This window comes from Sparus aurata, chromosome 17 (assembly GCF_900880675.1).
Source record: "Sparus aurata chromosome 17, fSpaAur1.1, whole genome shotgun sequence".
Taxonomy (NCBI): domain Eukaryota; kingdom Metazoa; phylum Chordata; class Actinopteri; order Spariformes; family Sparidae; genus Sparus; species Sparus aurata.
This window is the reverse complement of record NC_044203.1, coordinates 17,251,506-17,277,056: the sequence shown is the minus strand read 5'-3', so window position 1 is coordinate 17,277,056 and position 25,551 is coordinate 17,251,506. Positions and strand designations below refer to the sequence as shown.

Below are 25,551 nucleotides of genomic sequence, written 5' to 3'. Positions count from 1 at the left end.
GCTATGCTAATCACAGCGTGGCATTAACACCTGGATCAGTGGCCACAGACACCATTTAGGAGAGCTTTAACGAGAATTTGGAGCCGATAAATGATGCGGAAAACGCAATGACAATGAGGAAGTAGTGTCGGGGTCCTGTATCCATTTGCTTTTGGATACCGCTGCTTCATATAAGAGTGGAGTGAAACCTAATTTGGCGTGATGTTATCATAGATGGAGAGAGGAGGGAGGCCCAGGGGAGAAGTGCAGTTCCCAGGACATTTTGTGCTTGGAGAGAGACGGAGGCGAAGAGGGAGAGAGAGAGGGAGAGAGGGGTGGGGGGTTATTCTGTTGGAATTCCCTGGACAGCTAATACCCAATGCCAAACAGCACTCGCACACATATACAATCTAGAATAGCATTCCTTTCTATAAATAGCAAGTCCTTTGTCCACATCTTCCATATGGCTGTCAAGCTGTATCACAAACCCTCCTCTATCTCTGTGAGTGGACGTGGGAGCCTGTATGTGTGTGTTTGTATACGTCTTGCTCTATGCACTGGATTTAGGCTTGCAGGACCTCGGGCCATACTTACCCTTGCAGCCTCCTAAATCTTTAAGGATATGCTTGACTACAGCAAGCCTGAACACATCTTTGGAAGCATCCAAGAACCGAGCATAGTGACCTGTGCAGCTCACTCCACTCCGTCCACCGCTACATGCTTTCTGTGGGCTCCTGTCTCTGTACATTGTAATCTCCATTTTAAAGGTATTTTAAAATGTGTGTGATGTAGCCCGACTCACTCGTAGTGACTTCTTTGATCATCTCAGCAGAGGAATGACAGCCATTGACTATGTGCCTGGTCCACACTGACAGATCCTTGGTGGTCTCAGCCCGGAACAGGTGAGTCTCGATTCCAAGTCGTGTGCCGGTCCGTGTGGCAAAGAAAAGCTCCGTGCCAGAGTGAGGCGACCCCCGGTCGGGCCCAGAGTGGACCAGACTACATAAACACATACACAAATAAACTGTCATAAAGAAAAGCTCTCGTGACAAAGCACCTTGTGGTAAGAAAATAATTTCTTGTCATTGTTGTATTCTGTTTTTTGCACTGTCTTAGTTTTTTATACTGAAAAATACAAAACATCTTATTGTTGACTGATACATCTATACCCCGACATATCAGGAACTGTGCAAAAGCGACCCCAAAAGAAAAAAAGGCCCAACTCACTCTCCATTTGCTACCTTTACACTTCAGCTGTCGTGGAATGTGTTATGAATTGTGCCCCAAAACATTCCCACAATGGAACAATCAAAGTACTGTTCATGGCATGTAAACTATTTTTTTTTTTTTTTTGGCTGTTTTTTTTTTTATCTGGCCTTCAGGAATAGCAAAGTCAGTCCATGGGTTGGCCTTTTTACTACATTAGTCCAGACGGAAACACCTCAACAAGTTCGGGATGGACTGCCACGATCACATTTGGTTCAAACATTCATGCATTCATGTCGATCTCAAGCTTTAAAGCTCATTAAAAAGAAAACCAAACTGAAAAACCAAATTATTTTTTTTTTACCATATTTAGTTATGTAATTTAGTATGTTTGATGATATATATGTAGCAATGTGGCTAACAATGGGCTAAAATAGAGTGGTATTGTAGCACAGGTTTGACTTATTGTACTAGGAATTTAATTGTTTTTAAAAGGTGTCAAACTTAGATTACGATCAAAGTCCTGAGAAAACACAATAGTCACAAGAAATAGGTCATACACTTTATGGTGTGTTTGTTATGGTAATGTTTGCACATGTGGGAGTGGACCTACCGCGTTGCCAAAAGTGGATAAGTGTGTGCAGGGCTCTGCCAGGCCTCCCTGCCCCGCGGTAGACTGTCATACAGCAGCAGGTCTTTCTCTGTCACCACCACCAGCACCGGCTTCCAGCTCTGCTTCTCACTCTCCGTCTGCAGCACAAACAGACAATGACACGGGCAGGGTTTATATCTGTTCAACTATTTTCTATACACACTCGTCCTACATGGGGGCCATGAGAAGACCTCTCTATTCAGATGGAAACCTTTCAAGATAAAGCAGTCTTCCTTTTCATAATCAACAGATCCTCAGCTTGAAAAGTTTTTATTTAGCTGACGCATTAATGCATGAAAACCTTCATTAAGATTCTGAAGTGACTCACTGGAGTAACTTACGAACCATACAGTGTTCCTCATATTGAATGGAACAAAATCTTTGAAGTACCTCTTTATATCAGAGAGGAATGATATATAAAAGACTGTATGTGCAGTGGATGTAGCCCAGACTTCACCTCTCAACATATTCTAAGACTGAGTTTGCAAACATTGTTTTTCTCTCACTTTACTCTCCAGTCTAACTCTTTTCATTTGCCTCTTCATCATTTACCACCATTTTCTTGTCCTTCACCGGAAATGTGTACGTTCAGTTTATTGTGCCGTGTGCCCGGGGGGGCGGGGGGGATTAGCATAACATAAAGGTAGCTGTTGTGTAGGTGCAGGTACACTTTCTCCGCATTTGCTTTGTAGTGCCCCCCCGCCCACCCAACCTTCCTAATGAGCACACCTTCGCTTTCACTTCAGAACACATACTGTTAAACTCTTAACTTGCATATGCACATGCATGCGTACACACACACACACACACACACACACACACACACACACACACGCACACGCACACGCACACACACACACACACACAGATATTTCCTTTTACAATGCTCCATAACTATTCTCATTATGAGAGCTTATCGGCAGCAGAGCCATGGAATCCTAAGCTGCTCTTTGAAGTTCTGCCTCCACCAATCATATTGTGGGATTTAGAGGGTCAAGGGTTGGCCTTTTAACATAATGAGAATATGTTGCTTAGTAACAGTATTGTACTGCATTTGAAGGATCAAATATTGGCAAATTCATGAGGACTAAATTAGACAGGTATTAGTGTGTGTGTGTGTGTGTGTGTGCGTGTATGTGAGTGAGTGAGAGAAAATGAGAGTGAACCTTTATCTGTGTGTGTGTGCTTGTATGAATTTCAAATACATTTGTATGTGTGTGTACAGGAGATATGAGAGTATAAAAATATGTGAGCAAACATGGGAACATGTGAACCGTTACACCCAAACACACGTTTGTAATTCTATACCTGCTCATGGCATTAATCTTAATAATCAGCTCCACCTTGCTGGAATTTAAATTAAACCAGAGTTTAATTAACAATAACCCTATCATTATTGGATAACTTTTAATGTCCAGGGGGAAAACTACAGGAGACGGAAGTCAGACAAATCACAGCAGATAAGACATACAGTCATATCAGTAGTAAGACTTAAGGTGTCAGTACGCTCCAACCAAAAGGCTTGTTGCAAAAACAGCTTCCATCCCTCTCTTGCTCTACACCTATTGGCTGACCCTGACTGTTTAGGCAGCTTTTTAAAATCTGACAATATGACACATCATTTAATCAGAAAAAGGGCTTTAACTTCTCTCTTAAGCTACTATATATGTTCAGTTACACAATAACCCCTGTCACTTTTATTATTTACAAAAGGTGTGCAACACTCCTTCGAGGAAAGACTTTCCGGAAATGTGAATCGCTCTATTTTAAAAATCTGTCATATGCGACGCTGCGGCTGAAATTTAGCAATTTATTTTTCAAACATTTGAGTTTATTGGCATTTCTGGTTGTGTGCTGATTGTGTATTTGCACCTTTATGCTTGTTTACAATCAAACATGTGTTAAGAAACTCAATAAAAATGCATCATTGGGTCCTCCGGCATCATAAAATGTAAAACAATGTAAAAATTTTGTCTGCAGCCCTGGCTGTATATTTCAATTTATCCTAGGAGAACAACTAGCACATTAAGCTTGTGCCTTCAGACATGATTGGAACACACGTACAAAGTAGGTAGTTTCGAGCATAGTGTGACATTTAGACACAAACAAGAACATTAAGAGGAGCAGACCACTTGACAACCACTTAATAAAACAATTATGTAAATACACTTGATGGATCAGGAGACACCTTAAAACAAGATGTAAAAACATTAGTATTGCCAGATGTAGCAACAAGAAATATGGAAAAAAAAAAAAACCTGAAAAACTATGTCAAAAATATAGTCCATAACTAACTAACTTTCACAGCTGTGGACACCAAAAAGATCCTTAAACCGAGTCATAACGTTTCAAAGATTGGAGGAGCTATGAGAATTTTCCAACCACGTCCACACTTTTGAGGTGTTAAACTAAAAGTGACCCTCACAAAGACAGAACAAGAGCACACACACACACACATGTACACACCTACACAGCAGAATCACAAACTGGTAATATGAGAGAGGGTACCCCATTAAAATGTGACAAATCTAGAAGCATGGGTGTCACACACACGCGCTGTACGCTAGGGTATTATAAAGCATTTTACACTCCCTGTCTCTTGCACACGCACGCACACACACACACACACACACACACACACACACACACACACACACACACACACACACACACACACACACACACACACACACACACTCCTACCTTCCCTGCCAGCCATCCCAGGTGTCGTATCTCTTTGCTGCCAGCTACTCCTGTCCTGGCTGTGTTCTGGATGACCTCTGCCAACGCCCGCTGTGGGGGGGTGACAGATTTTAGGGCAGATGATCATTCAGGACGCATTAGATTCAAAGCAGCTCTGAGAAGCTGAATCATGGCCATACTCGTGAGCATTCACATATCTAATTCTAATGGTCACATTGATGGGAACAACCTGTAAAACCAATAAAATCATAGACAGACCTGTGCCAGTGTGGATGTGACAGAGTGCATGGCAGAGAACCAGGACAGGGCAGATGGTTGGTCGGGGCATCGCAGCACCACAGTGTGTCTGGTGTCAGGGGAGTGCAGCTCCAGTTGTCTGGAGGAGGAGATAAGAAAAGTTAAAACAGCTTTAACCTCTCCGTTATCACTGGACGGGTCCCAAAACTTTAAAGTTCACGACCCTTGATGAATAAATTTTGAATACTGAAAAAATATTGCAAGCTTTATCAGGCAGGGCCAATTTGACTCAAGTTAATCTCTGGAAACCAAATGTTATCCATTCAGGTTTCAGCTGCAACAGATGCTTGTTTGTCTCAGCCACTTGAAAACGGGCACTCGGTCAAAACAATGAACTGAAGTGCGTTGAAATTTGAGTTTATTCAAGTGAATTCTACAACACGACGCCGGCATGCATCCTCTGTGGGCCATATGACACAATGCTGTCTTCCACTAAATTTCCATAACTAATCTCCTTATGTCATACGGGAGTATTTCAGACCTTGAGAGAAATGCATCCGTAGGACGCATTTCCATTTCACTGAGTGCCTCTTTGATTGTGCGCTCCGTGAATATGAATTTTAAAAAGGTACACGTTACAGCCTTTACAGTACAAAAAGCAGTGCTGTGTTGCTTCAAATTGTGGCATCAGTACAGTCAGTGTTCACCTCGGGATTGAAACCAGCAGTGGAAATACTTTGAGCAGTCAAGCTGCTCAAAAGTAGACTTGTCCTTTTTTGAGGAGGGAATAAAGGATGCAAAAGAGTGATAGTACCATAAACTTTGGCACACAAACAATTAGGTATGGACAGACAAGGCATGGTAAACTAATGTACAGCGTTTACCCATGCAGGGTTTGGCCATGTTTGAAGCAGACAGTATGTTTGTCTCAGGAGGTGTCATTATTCAAAAAGGAAGAAAAATACAAGTGGAATCATGCACATTCTCATTTTAGGACTTTAGATACATGATGTGTGCGTTGTGCCCTAGTCCAATCAGTCCATCCATTTTCTACCATTTATTCGGGGTCGGGTCACGAGGGGCAGCAGTCCTAATCAGGGTATTCCAGATGTCTGTCTCCCAGCAAACCTTTCCAGCTCCTCTTGGGGGAATTAAAATGTTTTCCCAGGCTTGATAAGATATGTTATCCCTCTGGTGAGTTCTGGGTCTACCCGTGGGTCTCCTCCCAGTTGGATGTGCCCGAAGAACCTCAAAAGGGAGGCACCCAGGAGGGATCCTAATCAGATGCCCGAACCACCGCAGCTGGTGCAAAGTAGCAGCGGCTCTACTCTGAGCTCCCTCCGGATGTCCACGCTCCTCACCCTACCTCTACGACAGAGCCCAGCTGGGGGAAACTCATTTTGGCCTTTGGTATCCAGGATCTGTTTCTGTCAATCAAAAGCTTCTGGCTCGGCTCCCTCTTCGCTACGACAATCCAGTGTAACGTTCAAATTACTACTGACCGCCTGTCCATCTCACACTCCTGTCACTCATGAACAAAACCTCGAGATACTTGAACTCCTTCACTTGGGGCAGCAATTCACCCCTAACAAGGAGGGGGCAGTCCACTATTTTACAATCAGTATTCATAGCAAATAGCCCAGGAGACATCCTTATCAAAAGCCCGAACCACCTTAGCTGGCTCTTAGCGGGGGCTCTACTCCGAACTCCCTCTGGATGACCAAACTCCAAACCCTACCTCTACTCATTTTGGGTGTTTAAATCCGAGATTTCATTCTTTCAGTGAAAAGCTATAACTCATGAATATTGCATAGTTTGGCTGGTAAATTTAAAGCATTCAGCTCCCTCTTCACCACAACAGTCTGATGCTTACTAAATAATTTTGACCGCGTGTTTCTGAGAGGTTCTTTGAGGGTTGGGGGCGTAGATCGACTGGTAGGTCGAGAGCTTTGCCTTCCAGCCCAGCTCCCTCCTCACCTACAACAACGATGGGGGCAGTCCACAATTTACCAATCAGTGTTCATAGAAACTGAAGGTAAGGTAAAGGTAAAAGTAGAGATATGAAACTAAACTGCATGTCTACATGGAGTAGTGAATATAGATAAAGTGAAATAAGGGAAAACAGTACAGTCAGTAAAATTTGCTGCAGAGTATAGGTTCAGTCTCAGCTCACAAATGCATTCCTGATCCGTTGAGTTTGCCACCAACTCTGAAACAGCCGAGCACTTCTGTTAACAGCACTCCACTGTCCAGGTGCTCCCAGTGGCTTAAAATAGAAACTACTCCAAAACCAGGGTGGTTTCAGCTCTGCAAACATGCTTTCTTTGCAGCTTTCTTTGTTCATACAGCTCACACTGGGGACTTGGAAAAGCCCCGGTGAATGTGATGAATCTGCTATTCCATCAAAACCCTTGGTGGAGGGGGAGAGCGACTACATCAGCTGCAGGTGTTTCTCCGGGTTAAAAATACAACTGCTGCATGTAAAAGGCGAGTTGATTAAGGACAGGCTAGGAGAGCAGAGGGAGGAAAGGGACATGGGAGGGGGACTCCGGGGCCAGATGTGCATTTGCTGGAGGAGGGTCTTCAAGAATAGTGTGTCTTTTAACAACTCGACTCCCATGATATATATCAGACATAGTGAGAGACTTATCTGCGATTATTAACATAGAGAATCACTGAGAGGACAGCATGGACTGGGTGACCGTTCGATAGACTTCCCGAAGGCATCTAATTATCATCTGGTCCTGCTTGACTGAAGATCAATCTCTCACTTGATCAAAAGCTAGTTGTTCTCACAGGATTACAGGACTCTATATATATGTCAAATATGTATTCAAGCTTGGTGGGTCTGCTCCAGCATACAGATGTGTTTCACGCAGTATTTATATATCTTAGTATTCATTGATGAGCTTGGTATGCACACCCAACAGTCTCATGGAAGAATTGAATGGAAAAATATCCTTCTCAAAGCAAAAGAACACATGACGATCCTGTTGAAACACTGACGTTTTTGATATGACAAAACAAAAATATAAGCCTAATGGAACTGAGCTATTAAATCTGTGTCCCGGATGACGGTAGAGAACAAGAAAACATGGTTTAGTTTTGCAGTAAAGCAATTTAATCGCTTGTTTTGGCCAACATACTGTATGCTGCTTCTGCCTAAATCCAGATGATGACTCAACATGGAATGATTTTTTGCTGCACACGTACGCCTCAATCAGAGCTGTTTTCTGGGACAAGTCCAAAACAAGTCTTACGTCTCGGCAAAGCATTTCAAGTCCTTAGGGGCAATTCTTTCTTCTTGTAACTCAAGAAAAAATGCTACAGTAAAAGAGTAAAAGTAAGAGGCAGTCTTCTAGTTAGAAGGTCCTTTTGTATGCAAGTTATTAAATTATGGTATGCAGACATGTACCTGAACTCGGTGAGAGAAAGCTCAGAATTAGAGAGAGAGAGAGATTGTGAGTAAGTAAAGTAACTTCAAGGTTAAAGTGTCTCACACTGTGAGAGGAGACATGCTGCCTCTGCGAGGAGTCATCTCCTCCGTATACACACCAATACATGTTTTCTGTGGCTGACCGAGTCTCGTACATTCACAGACAGACAATTTTAGGTTTTAATTCCTTTTCTCTCCTTGTCCCTCTGCATTTCTCTCTTCTCATTTCCATTATCTTTGCTCATCTCCCTCTTTTTCCCCCTTTATCCTCCACCTCGCTTCCTCTTAACCAATCTCTCCACACCTTCTCATATCATTTTTAATCCGGATGGAAAATGATAGGAGTGCAATCCGCTCATTCCTTAACTTAATCTCTCTTAAATGTCACAGAAAGTTAGATTTATCGTCCTTAAATGGTGTTTACATTGCAGTTAGGTGATGAAAATGTCTTTGGCGTTTAAATAAAGATAAATCAATACTTCCCTTCTGCTCATTTTACGTCTCACTTCTCTTGCTTGTCGTTTTATCATCTCTTCTCCTCACTGTACGTGCCACGCCTTTCCTCTGATTCCCCTCTGCTATCTGGTCTCTAAGGCTTACACACAGTTTAAGGAACATCTGCTAAAATAAATGGAGAAACTCTCAAAGGGATGCAACACTGCACTGAGTCTTGTAAAAAAAAAAAAAAAAGAAGATGATAAGCCAGATTTACTGTCACTTAACATGAAGCCTATCAAACCAATTCAGCTCTGGATCCAAAACGAGAAAAACGGAGAGCAGGTTTAGTCTTTAACTGATGCACATTATCACAGAACACCCTGATGATGAGAAGTTTCCAACTTTCCACTATAGATGTGACTTTCATGGATTAAGTATATCAGACCACATTTCAACTCTGGTGTCCTCCTTTTCAAACATTTACTTGATATTCGCTTGGTGAGTCAAAGGGGAATTTGTCCTGGCTGTGAGAATAAGGAAACAACTTCTTAAAAAAACATGCTGGTCAAGGTAAATTCTTATCTGTGTGCCCTTCAACTCTGTCACACAGCAAAACAACCTGCCTTATCTGTGTTAAACAAAAACTCACACTGTCACAACATGAGATGTTGACATGAATCTCTCGCTGACCAATAAAGTCAAAGTTATAGCCAATAAAGTGAATGTTCAACCCTACTATGCTCTTAAAAGATGTAATACTTAAACCAAGACTCATCAAAGTGCAACTGAAAATTTCACCAGTCAGTCTTTGGACATTTTGACATCCATGATGAAATTCAAGGGAACATTCTCAGTAAAAACTTGTCATATTATATTTGTATTTATATTATAGATTTATATCAAGTTAAGCATTACATTCAATCATTTCTTCAATAACATCTACAAAAGCTTTGAATTTATACAAATGTCTACATGTTTAACACCAACCATCTCCCACAAGTCAAGATGAATTATTTGACGACGGTGAGAAGAAGGTCCTGAGGTGGTCCTTATCAGGAGGATAAGCATAGTTCACTCTGAAGACCGTTGTACTGGTGGAAGGGATGTGACCTGAGTGCCAAGTGTGGAGAGCTGGGAGCAATTAACTTAGCTTAGCATAAAGATTGGGAGAGGTGGAAGAGGGGACACTGCGAAATTGGTTCTGTTCAAAGGTTCATAATAAGAAGTACAACTAGAAGCGCCTACAGTTCACTAACTGACATAATGAATCTAATTTGTTTTGTCTGAGTACAAACAGAAGAGTAAAACTGACTATTTGTTGTCACAGCAGCCAAGTTTTCATCTAAATGTACTGCAAATTATTACTGAATATAAACAAAATCAACAAAAAAAACATTCACTGCAGCTGCATTATGTGATTATCAGTTGGTTTGTAATTCATGCCCAACTCGAAAATGCATCTTAAAACAGGTGGTTGGAGTTGCACCAAGTGAGGTTGTCAGGCAGCCAGTGAAGACACCACACAGAAATATTTAAAACACGTTCAGCATGTAACTCCCTGTAAAACCACAAATTGTTGTTTTGACATTCCTCTTGGCACAGGAATCTTCCACCACAAACATTCTTGATGACAGCAATGAGCATTAACAACAGCCGTGTTTGTTGTTGATAACACTACGTTTTTTCTCTCACGTGAGGGTTAGGGTTAGGTAGTTGGGTATGATAAGCGATGACACCGATGTGCTGTGCTCACATTGCACAGCCACTGACCCTGCTCTTCAGCAGCCCACCAACTCAGTACCACAAAGCACACGGCTCCCTGAGCCCGATGAAAGAGCCAATGCGGCAGCAACGAAGTGGCTAATGTTAGCACAAAGCACACACCTAGAGTAACTGTCACTCTGGGTAGCCTTTTCGGACAACCGCCATTACAGAATGAATGAAAAAACCCCAGTAATGTTGTACAGATTAAACAACAGAGCAGGCTAGCCGTGTCCCATTGCATCTAGTCTTTATGCTAAGCTAGGCCAATTGCCTCCAAGCTCTAGCTCCACACTTAACATAAAGACATGAGCTCGCGTATGCTTTTCTTATCTAGTTCTCAGCACGAACGCAAATAAGCTTATTTCCTAAAACATATTAGTTTCAAGAGCTTCGCTATTCCATCTGATATGGAGCTAACAGTACCATTCAGTTACTCTGTATTAAATAACTTGGAGTCATACATATTTGTAAAACAAAAACTCACACTGTCATTACATGACATGTTGACACCAATCTCTTGCTGACCAACAAAGTCAAAGTTAAAGCCAATAAAGTCAATGTTCAACCCCGCTACGCTCTTAAAAGATGTAATACTTAAACCATGATTCATCAAAGTGCAACTGAATATAGAGGAATCAAACAGAGAGGAGTCGTTTAGAGGAATACGGCACACAACTGACGGAGAAAGGAATACACAGGGGGTTAATGGGCCTAAACAAGTGAGGCAAAACAACGCTTTCTCCAAAAAATAATCACAACACATACAGCAGTGTGAGCAGGTCAGCATTTTTAACTGCTGTCACTTCTCAAACCTGACACCTGGCCCACAGGCAAAGCACGGAGAGCGGCTCACGGACACGATCTATCAATAACGAGACACATTCCCCGGGTCGCAAAAGTGACAACTACATTTCTCTCCATTGAGAATAATGCACTTTATTTTTTTCATCTTTGTTTTAATTTTGTGTGAAATAAAAGTTGTCGTTTTTTTGATCACAGAGGACAACCAGCCACCAGAGAACCATCTGTTCTGTCCACGGACGATGTTGCTTCTTTTTCTTTGTTTTTTTTGTTGTAGTAGTTTGTTATAGTGATTGTTTGTGTGTGATGGCGTTCACATTTTTACGGTTCCAGCGCCGAGCACACTAACAACGTCTGTATAGACAGAGGAACTTTGAAGTCACTGCTCACTGCTACCACTTAACTTTGATGTTGCCTCCATCGTCTGCAGCTTTGAAGTTGAGCGAGGTTCAACTATCTCCTCACACTTCTAAAAATCATACATATGCAGAGGACACACACACACACACACACACACACACACACACACACACACACACACACACACACACACACACACACACACACACACACACACACACACACACACACACACACCGATGGAAGGACAGAACGAAAGAGATAGAAACTGGAAGCTACATACTGGGAGAAAAAAATGGAATAAATCAAGAGAGAGACAATAAGGATGGAAACAGAAGGAGAGAACGGATTCAAAAATAGAGAGGCAAACAACAATATAGCCGAGAACAGAGAGAGAGAGATCATAAAAAGAAAATAAAGGGAGAGGACAGCAGAGATGAAAGGGGCTGAAAAAAACCCAAACAAATTAGAAAGAGTGAAAAGCACCACACAGGAGAGAGCTATAAAGAAACGCAGGAAGGGAAACAACATGGTCAGAGAGAAACCGAGGAACGGAAAAGCGCACGTTCTCCGTGGAATTGATAGAAAAAAAAGTCAAAAGAGTAAATCGCTTTTCTGCCCCCATGCTGTTTGATTGGACCATTGTCATATTACCAACCAATTAACTTGACAACAACTCCTAACAGAAGACCCCCCGCTGACTGAGCTTTATCTGTGCGCAACTTCAAACGTCTGTCTTTAAGAAAAAACGTTTTTTAAAAAGGTCTGCAAAAACATGAGTGGGTAATCTCTTCAGGATGGCAGGAAAAGGCTGCGGCCATGAGACACATTTCCTCTCTGTGACACTGTTGAGTTGAGGATCAGAGAAGAATTGGTTAACCTCTGGTTAATTAAGGTAACCATCATTCAGTTGCCTTGAAGTTCAACTTCGGAGCATTTGTCAGTGAAGCAAAGCCTGTGGGCTAGTTCAAGGCAGTCGACTTGAGTTCGCTGCTACACTCACATGATGTACTTACTGCTCCATGTTTCCAATGTACCCTTTTCCATGAAATTGAAGTGGGGCTGAAATTGTCATCTTTGTGTGTACAATATTATAAGAAACAACGATTATGCAGCCATTTTTTTGACATATTTTTGCATACTTTTTCGGGGTTTCAAGCCTCTGGAGGAGCATTTCCATCTGCAGTTATTGCCTGATATTTGAGTCTCGGAAGAAATGCTGTCGACTTCTGCGGTGCACTACTGACTGAATCATGTCATTGGCCTTTAACCTTTGTACTTTGATAAATGTAAATGAGAATTCAGCCCACATACAGTGGTGCTGGCTATGTAAGCTGTATATCTATTTACAGCATTAAACATTTTGGAGCATTCCATCATGCTTTTAGGTTTATCAGATGAAAAGTGGAAGCTCATTAGCTTGCCATGCTAACATCAGCAACACGGCTTCTATATGTAACCATCATTTTTCATGTTATTTTAACACTGTGCCTGCATAAATACCGACGTCTCAGGATTTTTTTTATTGTATTTTATTTTTTACATTTTATCAATATTCTATATTTACCTTAGTCCCCTAAAAAAAGCCCTAAAAAACTAAAACCAACAACCTATTAGACCACCTCAATACAAGCTTCCCAAGCCTCTAGCCCATGTAGCACTCAGCCCCATGTCCATTTGTTTCAACTAAAGACATCGTATTTTATGTTGTTGTTTCTATCTTGTTTTTTTTTTTTTTTTTAACTATTTTCATCTTAAATAATTTCTTTTTTTTTTTATTTATCTTCGATACTATTTTATTTTATTTATTATTATCTTATGCATTTTATCCTTTTAACTGTTCACTTCATTTAATTATCTTTTGTCAGGGTTTTTATCCTATCTTATGTTTTTAGTTTTTAAGGGTTAACTCCAGAGTTTCCTCAGGGGGGTCCTCCACACTGGGAGCTGTGTCTGGGCTGCTGCTGGGGGTGCTGTCCTTGGGTCCCTTTGGCCCAGCCAGTTGTTGTCTGTCAGGGTTGGGGGGCCTGGGCACTGGTGCCCCCCGTGGCACAGCCTGTAACTCCTCCCAGTGTGGACGGCCCCAAAGGTGGCGTTTCCTCAATCCTCAGTGCCTTGCCATGCCTCCTTATTTCCTGCAGTAAGAGTGTGTGTGTGTGTGTGTGTGTGTGTGTGTGTGTGTGTGTGTGTGTGTGTGTACGTATGTGTGCATGTATATAGTACGGAGGGTGGGAGGGAGGGGCTTTCTTTATTATTGTTTTATGTTTCCTGTGTAAAGCACTTTGTGCTACATACTCATGTATGAAAAGTGCTTTATAAATAAAGTTGATTGATTGATTGATTGATTGATTTTATTACTTTCTATATGCAAAAGTATATACAGTGGTATTTCTGTCTTAAGTCTGTGAAAAACCACACAATGAGCAGACAGATCATATTTAAGAGAGATTGAAAATGGTGGCGACCTATCCAGAGAACTGCCTTGGGCCCAACAATAAGGATGTAGGTGTTTTTATGTGTGAGTATGTGTCACATACCTGTTCTCAGGGTCTGGTGTGGTCATGGCTCGGGTTACATAACACATCTTCAGTGGTATGCACCTCCTGTCGCCCTGCAGAGACAGGGAGGGCTGGGGAGGAGGGCTCGGAGGGTCGGACAAGGTGGTGATAGTGGAGCTGCCAAGGCGGGGCGACTCAGGAGGGGGGGTTTCCCAGCCGATCTCTGACACAGGGGAGCCCTTTTTGACGTACGGTGTGGCCTCACGCATGTACTTCACTGGGGAGAAAAGGAGAAGAAGGATTTCCAGGTTGAAATTGGATATGGAAGTTGCACATTTCGAGATTTAAATGTTCTGGTCTTTCAACATTCAAAAAGTGAAGTAACATTATCGACAGATATGAAGAAACAACACTTTTGACATTATGACATCTCTGCATTGTGTTACAGCGATAGCTTCTGCATGCTAACTTGTAGGCCCCTTCCCATCTCAGTCCAGAGCTCCTGTGTTAGTAGTGTAAACACCAACATTACCTCAGTGCTCTAAGATCCCAGTCCGGACAGCTCACTGCACAGCTGAGCTACACTTCACCGCAGTAAGCTGTTCTTCTGGTCATATGCTGCAGCTGATTTGTTTTGAGTATGAATTCAATGTGACACTAATTCTTAACTATTGCACCTTTAATTGGCAGAATATACAGGTATGAAGCATCAAATGGTCTAAAATCTTTCCCTCAGTAGGTTCCTGCAGCAGTTTTTGGTCTAACATTTGGGTGAGCAGCACTTTGCAGCAGATTACTGACTCACTCCTTTTATAATGTTCATAAAAAATGCAAATAACCTCCCTTTATTTGCAGTAATCAATACGCTGTAAAGCTGGCTCATTAAATGCTTAACAAATAGATTGAATTTGTTGGCAAACAAGGAAAATGTATGCTTAACTTGTGTATTCATATTTATAATTAAAAGCACTTAAAGTGCGTCAAGGCCAACCGCTCCGAACACTGAAGTCTCTTGACATTAGAATTGTTTTAAAAACGTTTAACACAGAGGCCAATTACAATCTGAGTGGGATCTTCTGTATGTTTGATCCCGCAGCCGTCTTTAGATGTAAAAATCAAATGAAGAGCTTTTCAGAGGCATTGTGTAAAAAAATGCACTTTGCTGTTTACAACATTTTCACCCTTTTGGAGGTAGTTTGTCGCTATAACAGGTCAGAGGAAGGATGTGGGGATGCCATAGACGTTTACATACACAGCAGAAATAGAAAGTGTTTAATCATGGCACTGCTGAGGCATTTAGTAAGTATTAGACTTGGTTAGTCATGAGGCAGTGATATCTCTGTGCTTCCACTCGGGCACAAAAGCCAACAAAGATACTGTATGTGAGTTGACGGCAAACTATATTATTGTCTCAAGTGACAAAATTCACGAGTCTGTATCATCCTACGGTCCACGGGTTTAGGTTAAAAAGATTAATGGCTTTCCTTAAAAGTTGGCCTAAGTTAATAAGTTACACATTAAAATACAATCTGTGCACATACACTACAGGAAGCTCACTTGATCAGATGTTTATCTTCTGTCTTCCTTTCAAAATGAGCTGTTAATTTGAAATGATAGCAGAAAATGTCAACATGCCGAAAGCTGAAACAGTCTCAAGTTACTCCTCCCATCCTCAGTTAATTTCTTAAAATGAAGGCTGCGCTGATGATTCCCACCTTGTCTCTGCTGCTACAGACAGGCAGCATCAAGAGAGTTACGGTCCCCAAAACACCGAACCTGCCCACACAGCCTCCGATATTTCCCTGATAGGACAGGAAACAGAAAGCTTTACTTGTAAATGTCAAACCCTGAATCACTGGAGGCTTGATAACTATTTTAAATTCCTCATGTTTTTAGTTTTGAAAAGGAGGAGAGGAAGAGCAGACAGGACATGTGTTTCAGTGAGAGACAGGAATAGAGAGGCAGAGATAAAGTGGGTGCTCAGCGCGCTCTCCATGTCCTGAATGTTCTCAATCATTGCTACACGCTGAATGGTTAATTGGCATATCCCACTGTACGAGCTGCGTGTAATTGGCGAATGGCTGGCGGCATTTGTAATCCAGCATGCAAACTATTCTCGGGTTGAAGCGCTACAGACCCGTATGAGACTGTGTTACAAGCCTAACCGCCAACCTGTAAGGGAGACATGACAGGCTGACGCGTAACACAGAAGAGGAGACGGGGGTGATGTGAGATGGGCCCTCAATGGACCTTCATTGATGACGTGATCCGAATGCACAGTAGAATAACCCACACAGTCGGATCAGATTAAGGGCCGGTCTATTTGTTAAAAAAGCATTTTAACAAGCTGCAACACAAGATAATTCAATGGATGGAAAATCTGCTGCGCCTGGATGAAGACAACCCTGTCTGGTTTTGTTTTCTTGGGGCCACGCATTTATGAGACATAAGTGATGCAGAAGGCACATGTCCTGTTGAATTTAGAAAGGTTAAAGCTACACAGTTTTAATTTTGAGATAGGCTCACGCAAGTACAAAAATGCGTCATCTTCTGTGTTGCAGTAGGGCTGTCACAATGTCAGATTTCCGTTGTTGTGGCAAAACAAATTCATCAACTATCCATAGAAAATTTGGGGAAAATTGCTTTGAATTTTATGCTTAACTTTGTTTACTGTGTTTTGTCTCTTTTTGGCAATTAAATTACCCTCACAATAAGAAAAAATGTAGGGGGCTGGAGAGTGTCTGCAACCATAGGTATATCATGACACCCCTACGGCAAAGCATGATGAAGCTGTAAAGGAGCACAAGGAAATACCTTTAAGTTCGTGTGTGTGTGTGTGTGTGCGTGCAAGTGATACACCAGACCTGTTGATCTGACGAAGGCTCTGCAGTGTGTGATTAAAGTTGCCCAGAACATCACAGGTACCCATCTACCAAGCATCAGTGATATCGGTGAGGTCGGGTGTCTGCACAGAGCCTAAAGGATACTTAAAGACAACATCCAACCCAGCCACGGTCTGTTCACCCTGCTGCCATCTTGCTATAGATAAAGAAATATCTGCTGTCGTACCATCAGACTACAGAGCAGATCTTTCCTCGGGCTGTGAGGGATACGATTTTCTTACCATATCAAGCGGCTCTGGAGTAGTCCAAACAAGATGGACTTCCCCACCATCATGCAGTATCACAAAGTTAAATCAAGAGTAACTTTGGGGAATATAATTAAAGCATGGTGCAACCTTTTTCAGTACAATACATCCATCTAGAACTGCAGAGGTGTTATCGATGGGAGAAATCTGACGCTGATTTATCAAATCCCACAACTCCTCAGGACTCCTATTAACCTCTCGCATCAACCATAAATCTGCCTTTTTACTTCACAGACCTCCACTTGATTAGGAAGGTGACAGAGGCACAATGAAACAATTAATCAAAACCCAATCAATGACAATGACTGTAATCGATATGTTGTTTAATTCATTTATCAAGCCAAGGCCTCAAAAAAACCTCGCAAATAGGCTATCTTTTGGGAAAGTAATCATTAGTTGGCATCTTAATGAGGACAAAGACGAGGGGGATATTCTCCTTTCACACAATGAATTTGAAATTATAATGCAATTACATGGCCAAACAGCTCATACTCTGTGTCCATCCACTCAGGTCTTGGGTTTTGAATTTTACAGTCCACTTTTCTGGTGGCATAAACATAACATTTAGTGGGTGATTTGTCTTCGGCTAACATTTACTAGGACAGTCTGGAAGGAGGAAATGTAAACTCATTGACCAAGCGTCACTGTGCCCAGAAATAGGGCTGTAAGTGTTTCCAGCGACGGGGGAAAATAAATGGGGTGGAGTCCATGCGATCATTACGGTGGAAGTGTGTGAATGTGCGCGCATTCCCTCGGGTCGCGTTTCTATTCCATTACACTGACAGCTCCCGCACAATAACCTCAATAGCAAGACGAGAACTTGGAGAGGACGGCGCTCTTATTACTTGTACTGCTTGTTACATAAGTCAAACCAAAAGATCCAAATGAGGGGCCGACTTTATTTTCCATTTTCCACCTCGTGCCAGAGACAAAGTGAGAGTGATCACGTACGAGCACACTAAAACTTTTTTTTCACCCTGACTCCTACTCTCCACTTCATTTGAAACGGTGGCTGGCTGCAATAACGGTCGTGATGTAGACGTCTGACTGGCAATGCGTCACCAAAGACCAGCTGTTCAACTCACCAGTGAGCGTGCTATTCACTTCCATTGATGATATTTTAAACTGCACTCAGCCCCATTCACTTGCACATTTGCCATAATGAGGCAATTGATTGAAGTGTTAGAGCTTGTTGTGAGCTCTATGTCTGCTCTATAAAATCAGGTGTAATTACTACATCTCTCTCATTGTGCCCACTTCACTTAATGGTCCTTAACAGTATTTAATGAGGTCTGAAGTCATTGGTCTTTCTACCATATGCCTCAAATGAGGGATTTTTATTTAGTGACAAAATTTACCAAAGGGAAAAAAGAAACCCTCTCATTAAGCCTGTGGGAGAGAGCGGAGAAGGTGTAACGTTGGTAGAGGCTGGAGGGAGAACAGACCGGGCGGCAAAGAGGTAGAAAAGAAGAAAAAGGCTCCTTTGATTGCAGAATAGAGGCTTTCAACTTCTTTTAGCCACGAAGCAGGTAGATGGATACTACAGCAGCACAAAAGGCCTTTACAAATCCACCCTCAGGGCATCTTTTTGTAAGATTTGGACCATTTGCAAAGAGTTCAAATATCGCCTTAACTGAACAATGAAGCGTAACTGAGGAAGAGGTCCTTTTCATAATAGTTTCACAAAGGCACTGGAAATGTGCACAAGTAACATTACTCATTGACACTGATCTTTGAAACCTGCGCTTCAGCTATAAACTTTCTGCAGCCTCCAAAGTGAAGAGGAGAGATGTGAAACACGATGTAATTTTTTAGAAGACCTTGATCACACTTTCTCTTTTTAACAGATCGTCTCAACAAGTGAGCTACCACAAAATTTTTGATTCTGTAGATGAAGTAAAGATGCATGTTTCTTGCTCTATTTCTCACCTTTACAGCTGTATCAGTCCTAACAGTGGGCATGAAATAATTAGTATTTAAAGAATTTTAAAAAATGTTGATGTCTCATCCTGTCAATGCACAATATCACACAACTGGCTACTGTCAAAGCCAATCAATGACCACAACAAGTCTAGCTGCCTGTTTCTATGTGGAACATTTAAAAAATGCCAAAGCAAAGTGCTGGCTAGCACTCCCTAGCCATTTAATGGCAGCTTTAAGAAAATTAATAGTCAAGAGTGTTCCGTATTAAGTTTAGAGCATCATAACTATTATTCTTTTGTTAGCTGTCAACAGGCCCACGATTGTTTGAATGTGGAATACTTGTGAACTAAATGCTGCAGACAGAAAGCGAAGAGAAATGTGAGCAGTGCTCAAGAGCTTATTTACAAAGAATCAAATAAGCACGCAGAGGCAAATACAGTTGATGTTCAAACCACAGGGTGTGTTCAGAAGACACTTTACATGAGACATCTCCATAACAAGAAACAGCAACATGAATCTTAACAGGACAAAAATCACCCAGTCTGTTGTATGCATATCTCACAAGGTGTAAATGTTACCTTATCACATGTTACTCATTTAGCAGCTTTTCTCCAAAGTTATTTGGATACAATTTGATAATTGATCACAACCCGTTTCCTGAATAGCATCTGCCCTTAGCAACCATAACTTGGCTAGCATTTGGATTTAACAGTAAGATATTCTGTCTTTGAAGAGTTTAGATGGTGGTCCATAACCAAAAACACAAGATCAAAAGGGTAAGGAATGAATAAAGCATTGTAGTCTTCAGCATGTACAGCTAACAGGCTGACTACCTACGGAATTAGGAGCATATCACTATATTAGTTTATGGGTTTTCAAGAAATCCACTGCGCTGTATTTCCCCACTGTGTAGCAATCATATCATGTATGAAGTCATTAAGCTCATATTTAAGACCCCGTTTACAAGGCTCTTGTTTTGAAATGGCTCAGCAGGACATGTCCAAAAGCTGTAAGAGTTGTCACTGTTTTAGCTAACTACTTATTCATTTGCAGTTAGCGATCCCCTCGCCAGACATCACAGCAATCTCTGCATGTTGCCTAAACTGACAGGATCGCCTCTTCTTAGAGTTCTCTGTCCTGATTGGATAAAGTGGGCAGGGATACCAGAAAATGTATTTTCTCTATTACTGCATCAGCAGAAGAAGGAGACAGGGGTTACGGGGTACGAACCCTCGATAACAGTGATTACTGTTGGATTATACAGTATATATCATTTACAGCTGCTTCAGAAGAATTAACTAGCCTAGCTGATACAATCTTGTCACCCAGCAGAGTAAACTGTCAGAGGCTAGAAATGAGAATCCTGCTTTTTTATGTCTGTCTGAAATCAGGAACACATTATTCAAAAAATACAAAGAACCTCAAGCAGGAAATCTGAACTGTTATGTATTATTTATGAGAGGCATAGCAACTGTAACTATTTGGGCGAGGTTAGTAGAGGAGGTACTGTACATGTAGTCGAAAAATGTTTTGAAACTTTTAGAACTGTAACTTCATGTATATTCTGCTTTCCTGCTCATCCCGGTTTAAAATGTTGATAAATCTATCATTTCGTTACAAGAGCCACAACACAACAGTGTCAAAGAGTGTCAGCATACAGTCGCTCTGCTTAGAAAAAGCAACAGGTACGGTACATCATCTTCATTATGATGAGCCTTTACACCAGAGAGCTGTTTGTGTGCTGCATGTTTCATTATTTACACACAACGGCAACATAAACCGACGTACTTACTGAAAACCACAACCACAGAAAGTGTTAGCAGATGTCAGTTGACTCATCGACAGAAACACAGATTCGACAGTCTAACACACTTCCTATTTTGGGTCACGTTTTGTCACCCCGTTGAGAGTTGGATTTAAGCGATTAAGCAACGTATTCAGCCAGTACGAAGATTAATCACATCACGAGGTAACGAGGACACAACAAAAAAGGAAGGTACAAAGACGAATTGATCACACCTGGAGAGGACGGGAGTTTTTGTCTCCTTCAGACAAAGCTGACAAGAAAAAACAGCATTGTCTCGGCTTTTGTTTCGTCTGTATAAACATTCACAGAGGAGAAGGGATGAATGACTCAATCCTTTATCTCTTCGCCACAACAATCACTACTGCAACGCCACAGTCGTTGTTGTTATCATCACCATCATCCGCTCAGACTGCACACACAGTGGCGGAGGAGGAGATGATAGTTTCTCTAATGACATGAACAGTCAGCTGCTAGACACGTCGACTCTCTCTCACACACACGTACACTTACTGTAGCGTCAGTCTAGACTATACTACAGCGCTGCTGATGACTGAACTTGATGACACACGTTAATATAAACAAGTAGGCACACGCTCATAGACATGCACGCACTCTGCTGACGGCAGCGAATGCACACAAAACCCATCCAGATGTCAGGTGATGACAGGTGCCGCTTGTTAAGGGATCAACACAAGGGCTTACAGGACACTGACTCATTTCCTGCCCCGCTGAAGTGTGGCAGATGTTCTTCATCATATTCTGACTTTTGGTTTCAAGTTTCTGCCTCTTCGTGTTGAAGCTTTTTGGACTTAAACCGATGCTTACAATTAAAACCGTTTGTTGATCGGTGACTGCTCTAAATTACACCCGGTGCTTTTCCCTTAAAGGCGCAACTACTGTCAGTGTTTAACCACTTCCTACATAGAGTATAGTGTCCTCAGGTTGACATAAACTGACTGTTTGCAAAAACCCCTCACCTGAATTAATCACGTCTAATCACACTGTAACTGAATAACTGTGCCTTTGGATTTCTCCACACGAGACGTGCCCGAGGTGAGTGAGGAAATCTAGTAAGGAGATGGCTTGTGGTGCTGAAATTAGCATTCATTTAATGAGCAACAGATCTGGTTGACATTCCTACAGTCAGCATGCCAAGTGCACACTCCCTGAAAACTTCCGTGGACTTGTGTAGTGGGAGAAAACTGCATACTTTACAGTGGCCTTTAATTGTGACCAGTCCAAAGCACCCCTGTGCAATTATCACGCTGTTTAATCCACATCTTGATGGGCCACACCTGTCAGGCAGATGGATTATCTTGGCGAAGAAGGTCTCACTAACATGGATTTTAAAAGATTTCTGCTACAAATCTGAGAGTTATAAGATTTTTTCTGTGTACAGAAAAGTCTTTGATTGCTTGATTGATTATGATTTGCCTTGTGATATGTAATAAAAACTCAAAGAACTGCAGATTTAGCCACTTAACACAATTTTTTTTTAGTCTTGTGTTCTCAACAGCACTGGTTAATGAGACAACCTACCACTCGCAGGTCAGTGAAAAACATTTTAGCCTCTAGCACCAAACCAGTCATGTGAATGTTTTCTTGAGCCTAAACTTCACTGTGCGATTGCACAGGTACAAGAAGAATAACATACTGATCTTCTAAATAAATAGTCTGACCACTCCTCGTGTGTGGTACACATCACCGAAATCTCTATGTTAGACTATTCAGTTTAATTATAAACACAAGTGAAGTGAACTACACAATTCTCCAAAGGACTGGTTCTCTGTCTTTTTTTATCTCAACCAAATTGCTCTTTATGCTGAGGGGGAAATAAACTTAACACATGTTGGACTGGATTTTCAATCATCGCCGCATAATACAATACTGAAATGAAAACAATGGGAGTAGAACAAAAACAACGCAGCGCAACACGGTCAGAGCGGTGAAGAGCTGTGAACATTAACGGCAGATATCATTGTGTGAGTTCCTTTTAAAGTCCTGTCACTCCTGCACCAGGGACCTATGAAGTTGTTTACCACAGGCAGTCAAAGGGGTTAGGTCTCCTGATGTCACCATTCCGGAGTCTTCTGCGTGTCTTACAGGAACAGCACGCAGTTTTGGACAGTTTCTCCACAGAGGCATTCATGGTGTTGTACTCAGTGGTATGCACACAAATTACATTTTTATATTTTTCACGGATGACACTTTTACTTTTCACAATAAGAGAGGCACGTTGATGATGGCTGAATTCCATAAATGTGCTTCAGTTTCCGGTTCTCAGGATTGTTCACTGTCATGTCTTATGGGTAGGTGTCCACCGAAGCATTTTCGGACACAAGGGCAAGCAATTTTTCCTAGCATTAGATGCCTGACCGAAACAGGTTACACCCTCGCAACCACTGGCTGCACATGATTGGATGAACGCCGCTTGTGGTCTCTGGGATTTTGATCCGGACCATCGTTTGGAAACTGTCATCATTTTACAAAAATAGCTGAGCTTAATGTGATTCTGAAGACATCTTAGGTGAGAAATAGGACGTTCAGTGACAGAATCTGTCTTCATTTGAAATCAGCAGTGTTGGTTTGACTGACTTTGCATAAAGTAGCCTAGACCTCGAAACGCAATGATGGATCCTGTGGACACGTACCATTTATGAAACACTTGATTGGAACATTATGATTATTGTTTTTAGTATCCTAATCTAAAAGTGGCCTACCGCTGCAAGAAGCTTGCAAAAATCATTGGACATAACCCCCCATCCAGATCTAACTAAAATACATGAGGTACTTAGACAATAGCATCTTTGTGTGACCTGGCTCTGTTCTGCTGCAGGACCAGGTTGTGTTGACAGTTCGCCACATAACTTCCTCACAATTGTGAGTGACAATGGTCTTTTTCTCACAGCGGACATATTGACTTGTCATAGCAGGAACAGAGCGGGTGCTACTATTAACATGAACAATGGCTCTGTTGTATTGACTCGGCAGGCACCCTGAAACTACAGCAGCTGAACTGAGTTCAAATACAATCAGATTCATTATTTACACCTGTGCTCTTCTCCCACTGTGTCATGTCTCAAAGCTGTCCTCGAACACAGCACACAGCGAACTGTTCAAGCATGATTTGACCTACTGTAAGCGGATAATTAAAGGTGACCTGATTAGGCGACGCTCCAAGTGCAAACCTGTAGCCATAGCATTTGATTTTTTCTTCAAAAGGACCTGCATAACGTGGCTGACAGGAACCTTGATTGATCCCCATAGAGAGACCCACTTCAGTTTGTCAGAATGCGTGCTGAGCCACAGAACAGAGTCAGCAGAGAGGGGGACATTTTAACCAAAGCCGATGTTCTCTGACATGTGAGGTTGAACCGTGGACCTCTAGGTCGCAGAGCAGTTTTCCACCACGGGGGTCAGCCTGCTGCCCTCTTCCAGCCTGCACTCATTGGGAATGATTGGCCGCTGCCTATTCAAGCTGAATTTGTTTTTCCATCTTCCTAATGAGCTTCCAAGATGGCCTGTCAGTGAAACACACAGATTGCAAGCATGCGTGTGCGGTACAAGCTCTCTTTTGTAGACACACACTCACACAAAAACGCACACTGACGCACACTCCTCTCCCATGAGACGTGTACCATCTCCCCCAACAGTTGAATCAGATATTTCTCCCTGATCTCTCTCCTCGTGTAACACAGTCTTCCTCTGCCTCATCTTAGAAGGGACGAACAAGGGATGGTATCGCTCATTCTTAAGCTTTACGTGTCACTGTTCATGTCTTTCGAAGCGCTTTCTTTACACGCTCGGCTACATGTTGAAAACCTTTCACACAGTCAAAGATCTATGAAAACCCACTGCTTTTCCAAATGCACATAATGTCTGTTTAATTGCAGTTGTGGCAAACTTCATTGTCTCTGTTACCCTTAAGTTAACCCGCGCTGTCATCTTTATATCAGCCTCTTTGCCTCCCTCGTTAGCTCTCCGTCTGTTCACCCTCTTTCTATCTCTCTCCCCCTCAGCACTTTCCCCATTAAAATCACATTTCAGCTCCACCTCCTAACATCTCTCTCTCTCTCCGTCTCTCCCCCCTTCCTCTTCGCCAGCTCCATTCCCCCTCTCCTTCTTCCTTATCTTGGTAAGTTTTCAGCTGGGACGTGATTTTTTCCTCTGCAGTGTAGCCCCCTGTGTGCCCCTGGGAAGAATCATCACCGTCTGTGTGTGTGTGTGTGTGTGTGTGTGTGTGTGTGTGTGTGTGTGTGTGTGTGTGTGTGGGTGCATGTGAGGGACTATCTCGGGTCCAAGAGTCCTCACTGGAACTGGAATGAAAAAAAAAAACAAAAGTGGGCACTTATGTGCAACATTTTCCGGTGTGTGTGTGTTTATGCGTGTTAATTTGAGCCTGCAAACGTGTGTGCGAGTGTGTGTTAAGGGGGGGAAAATGATGCCCATCCTTCAAAGTAAAATCTGCCTGCCATGAGCCTAATTTTCATCTTCACTTTTTGGCTAAAAACACCAACTTGGCGAGTGTGAGGGAGTTGAAAGTAAGTGTGTGTGGGCCTCACGTGTGTGTGTGTGTGCATGTGTGTATGAAGCTTAAGG

General features: G+C 42.1%; 1 protein-coding gene across 2 annotated transcripts in view; it reads right to left on the bottom strand.

Moving 5' to 3' along the window:
* The window catches only part of sntb1 (syntrophin, basic 1), a 43,785-nt gene that overhangs the window by 15,899 nt on the left and 2,335 nt on the right, over positions 1-25,551 (bottom strand). For both annotated transcript variants that reach the window (XM_030394299.1, XM_030394298.1), the window contains exons 2-6: positions 14,114-14,351; positions 4,799-4,916; positions 4,541-4,630; positions 1,799-1,935; positions 782-978 (exon numbers count right to left, since the gene is read on the bottom strand). In XM_030394299.1, the coding sequence (XP_030250159.1) occupies positions 782-978; positions 1,799-1,935; positions 4,541-4,630; positions 4,799-4,916; positions 14,114-14,351 (780 nt within the window). The remainder of the gene's footprint in view (positions 1-781; positions 979-1,798; positions 1,936-4,540; positions 4,631-4,798; positions 4,917-14,113; positions 14,352-25,551) is intronic.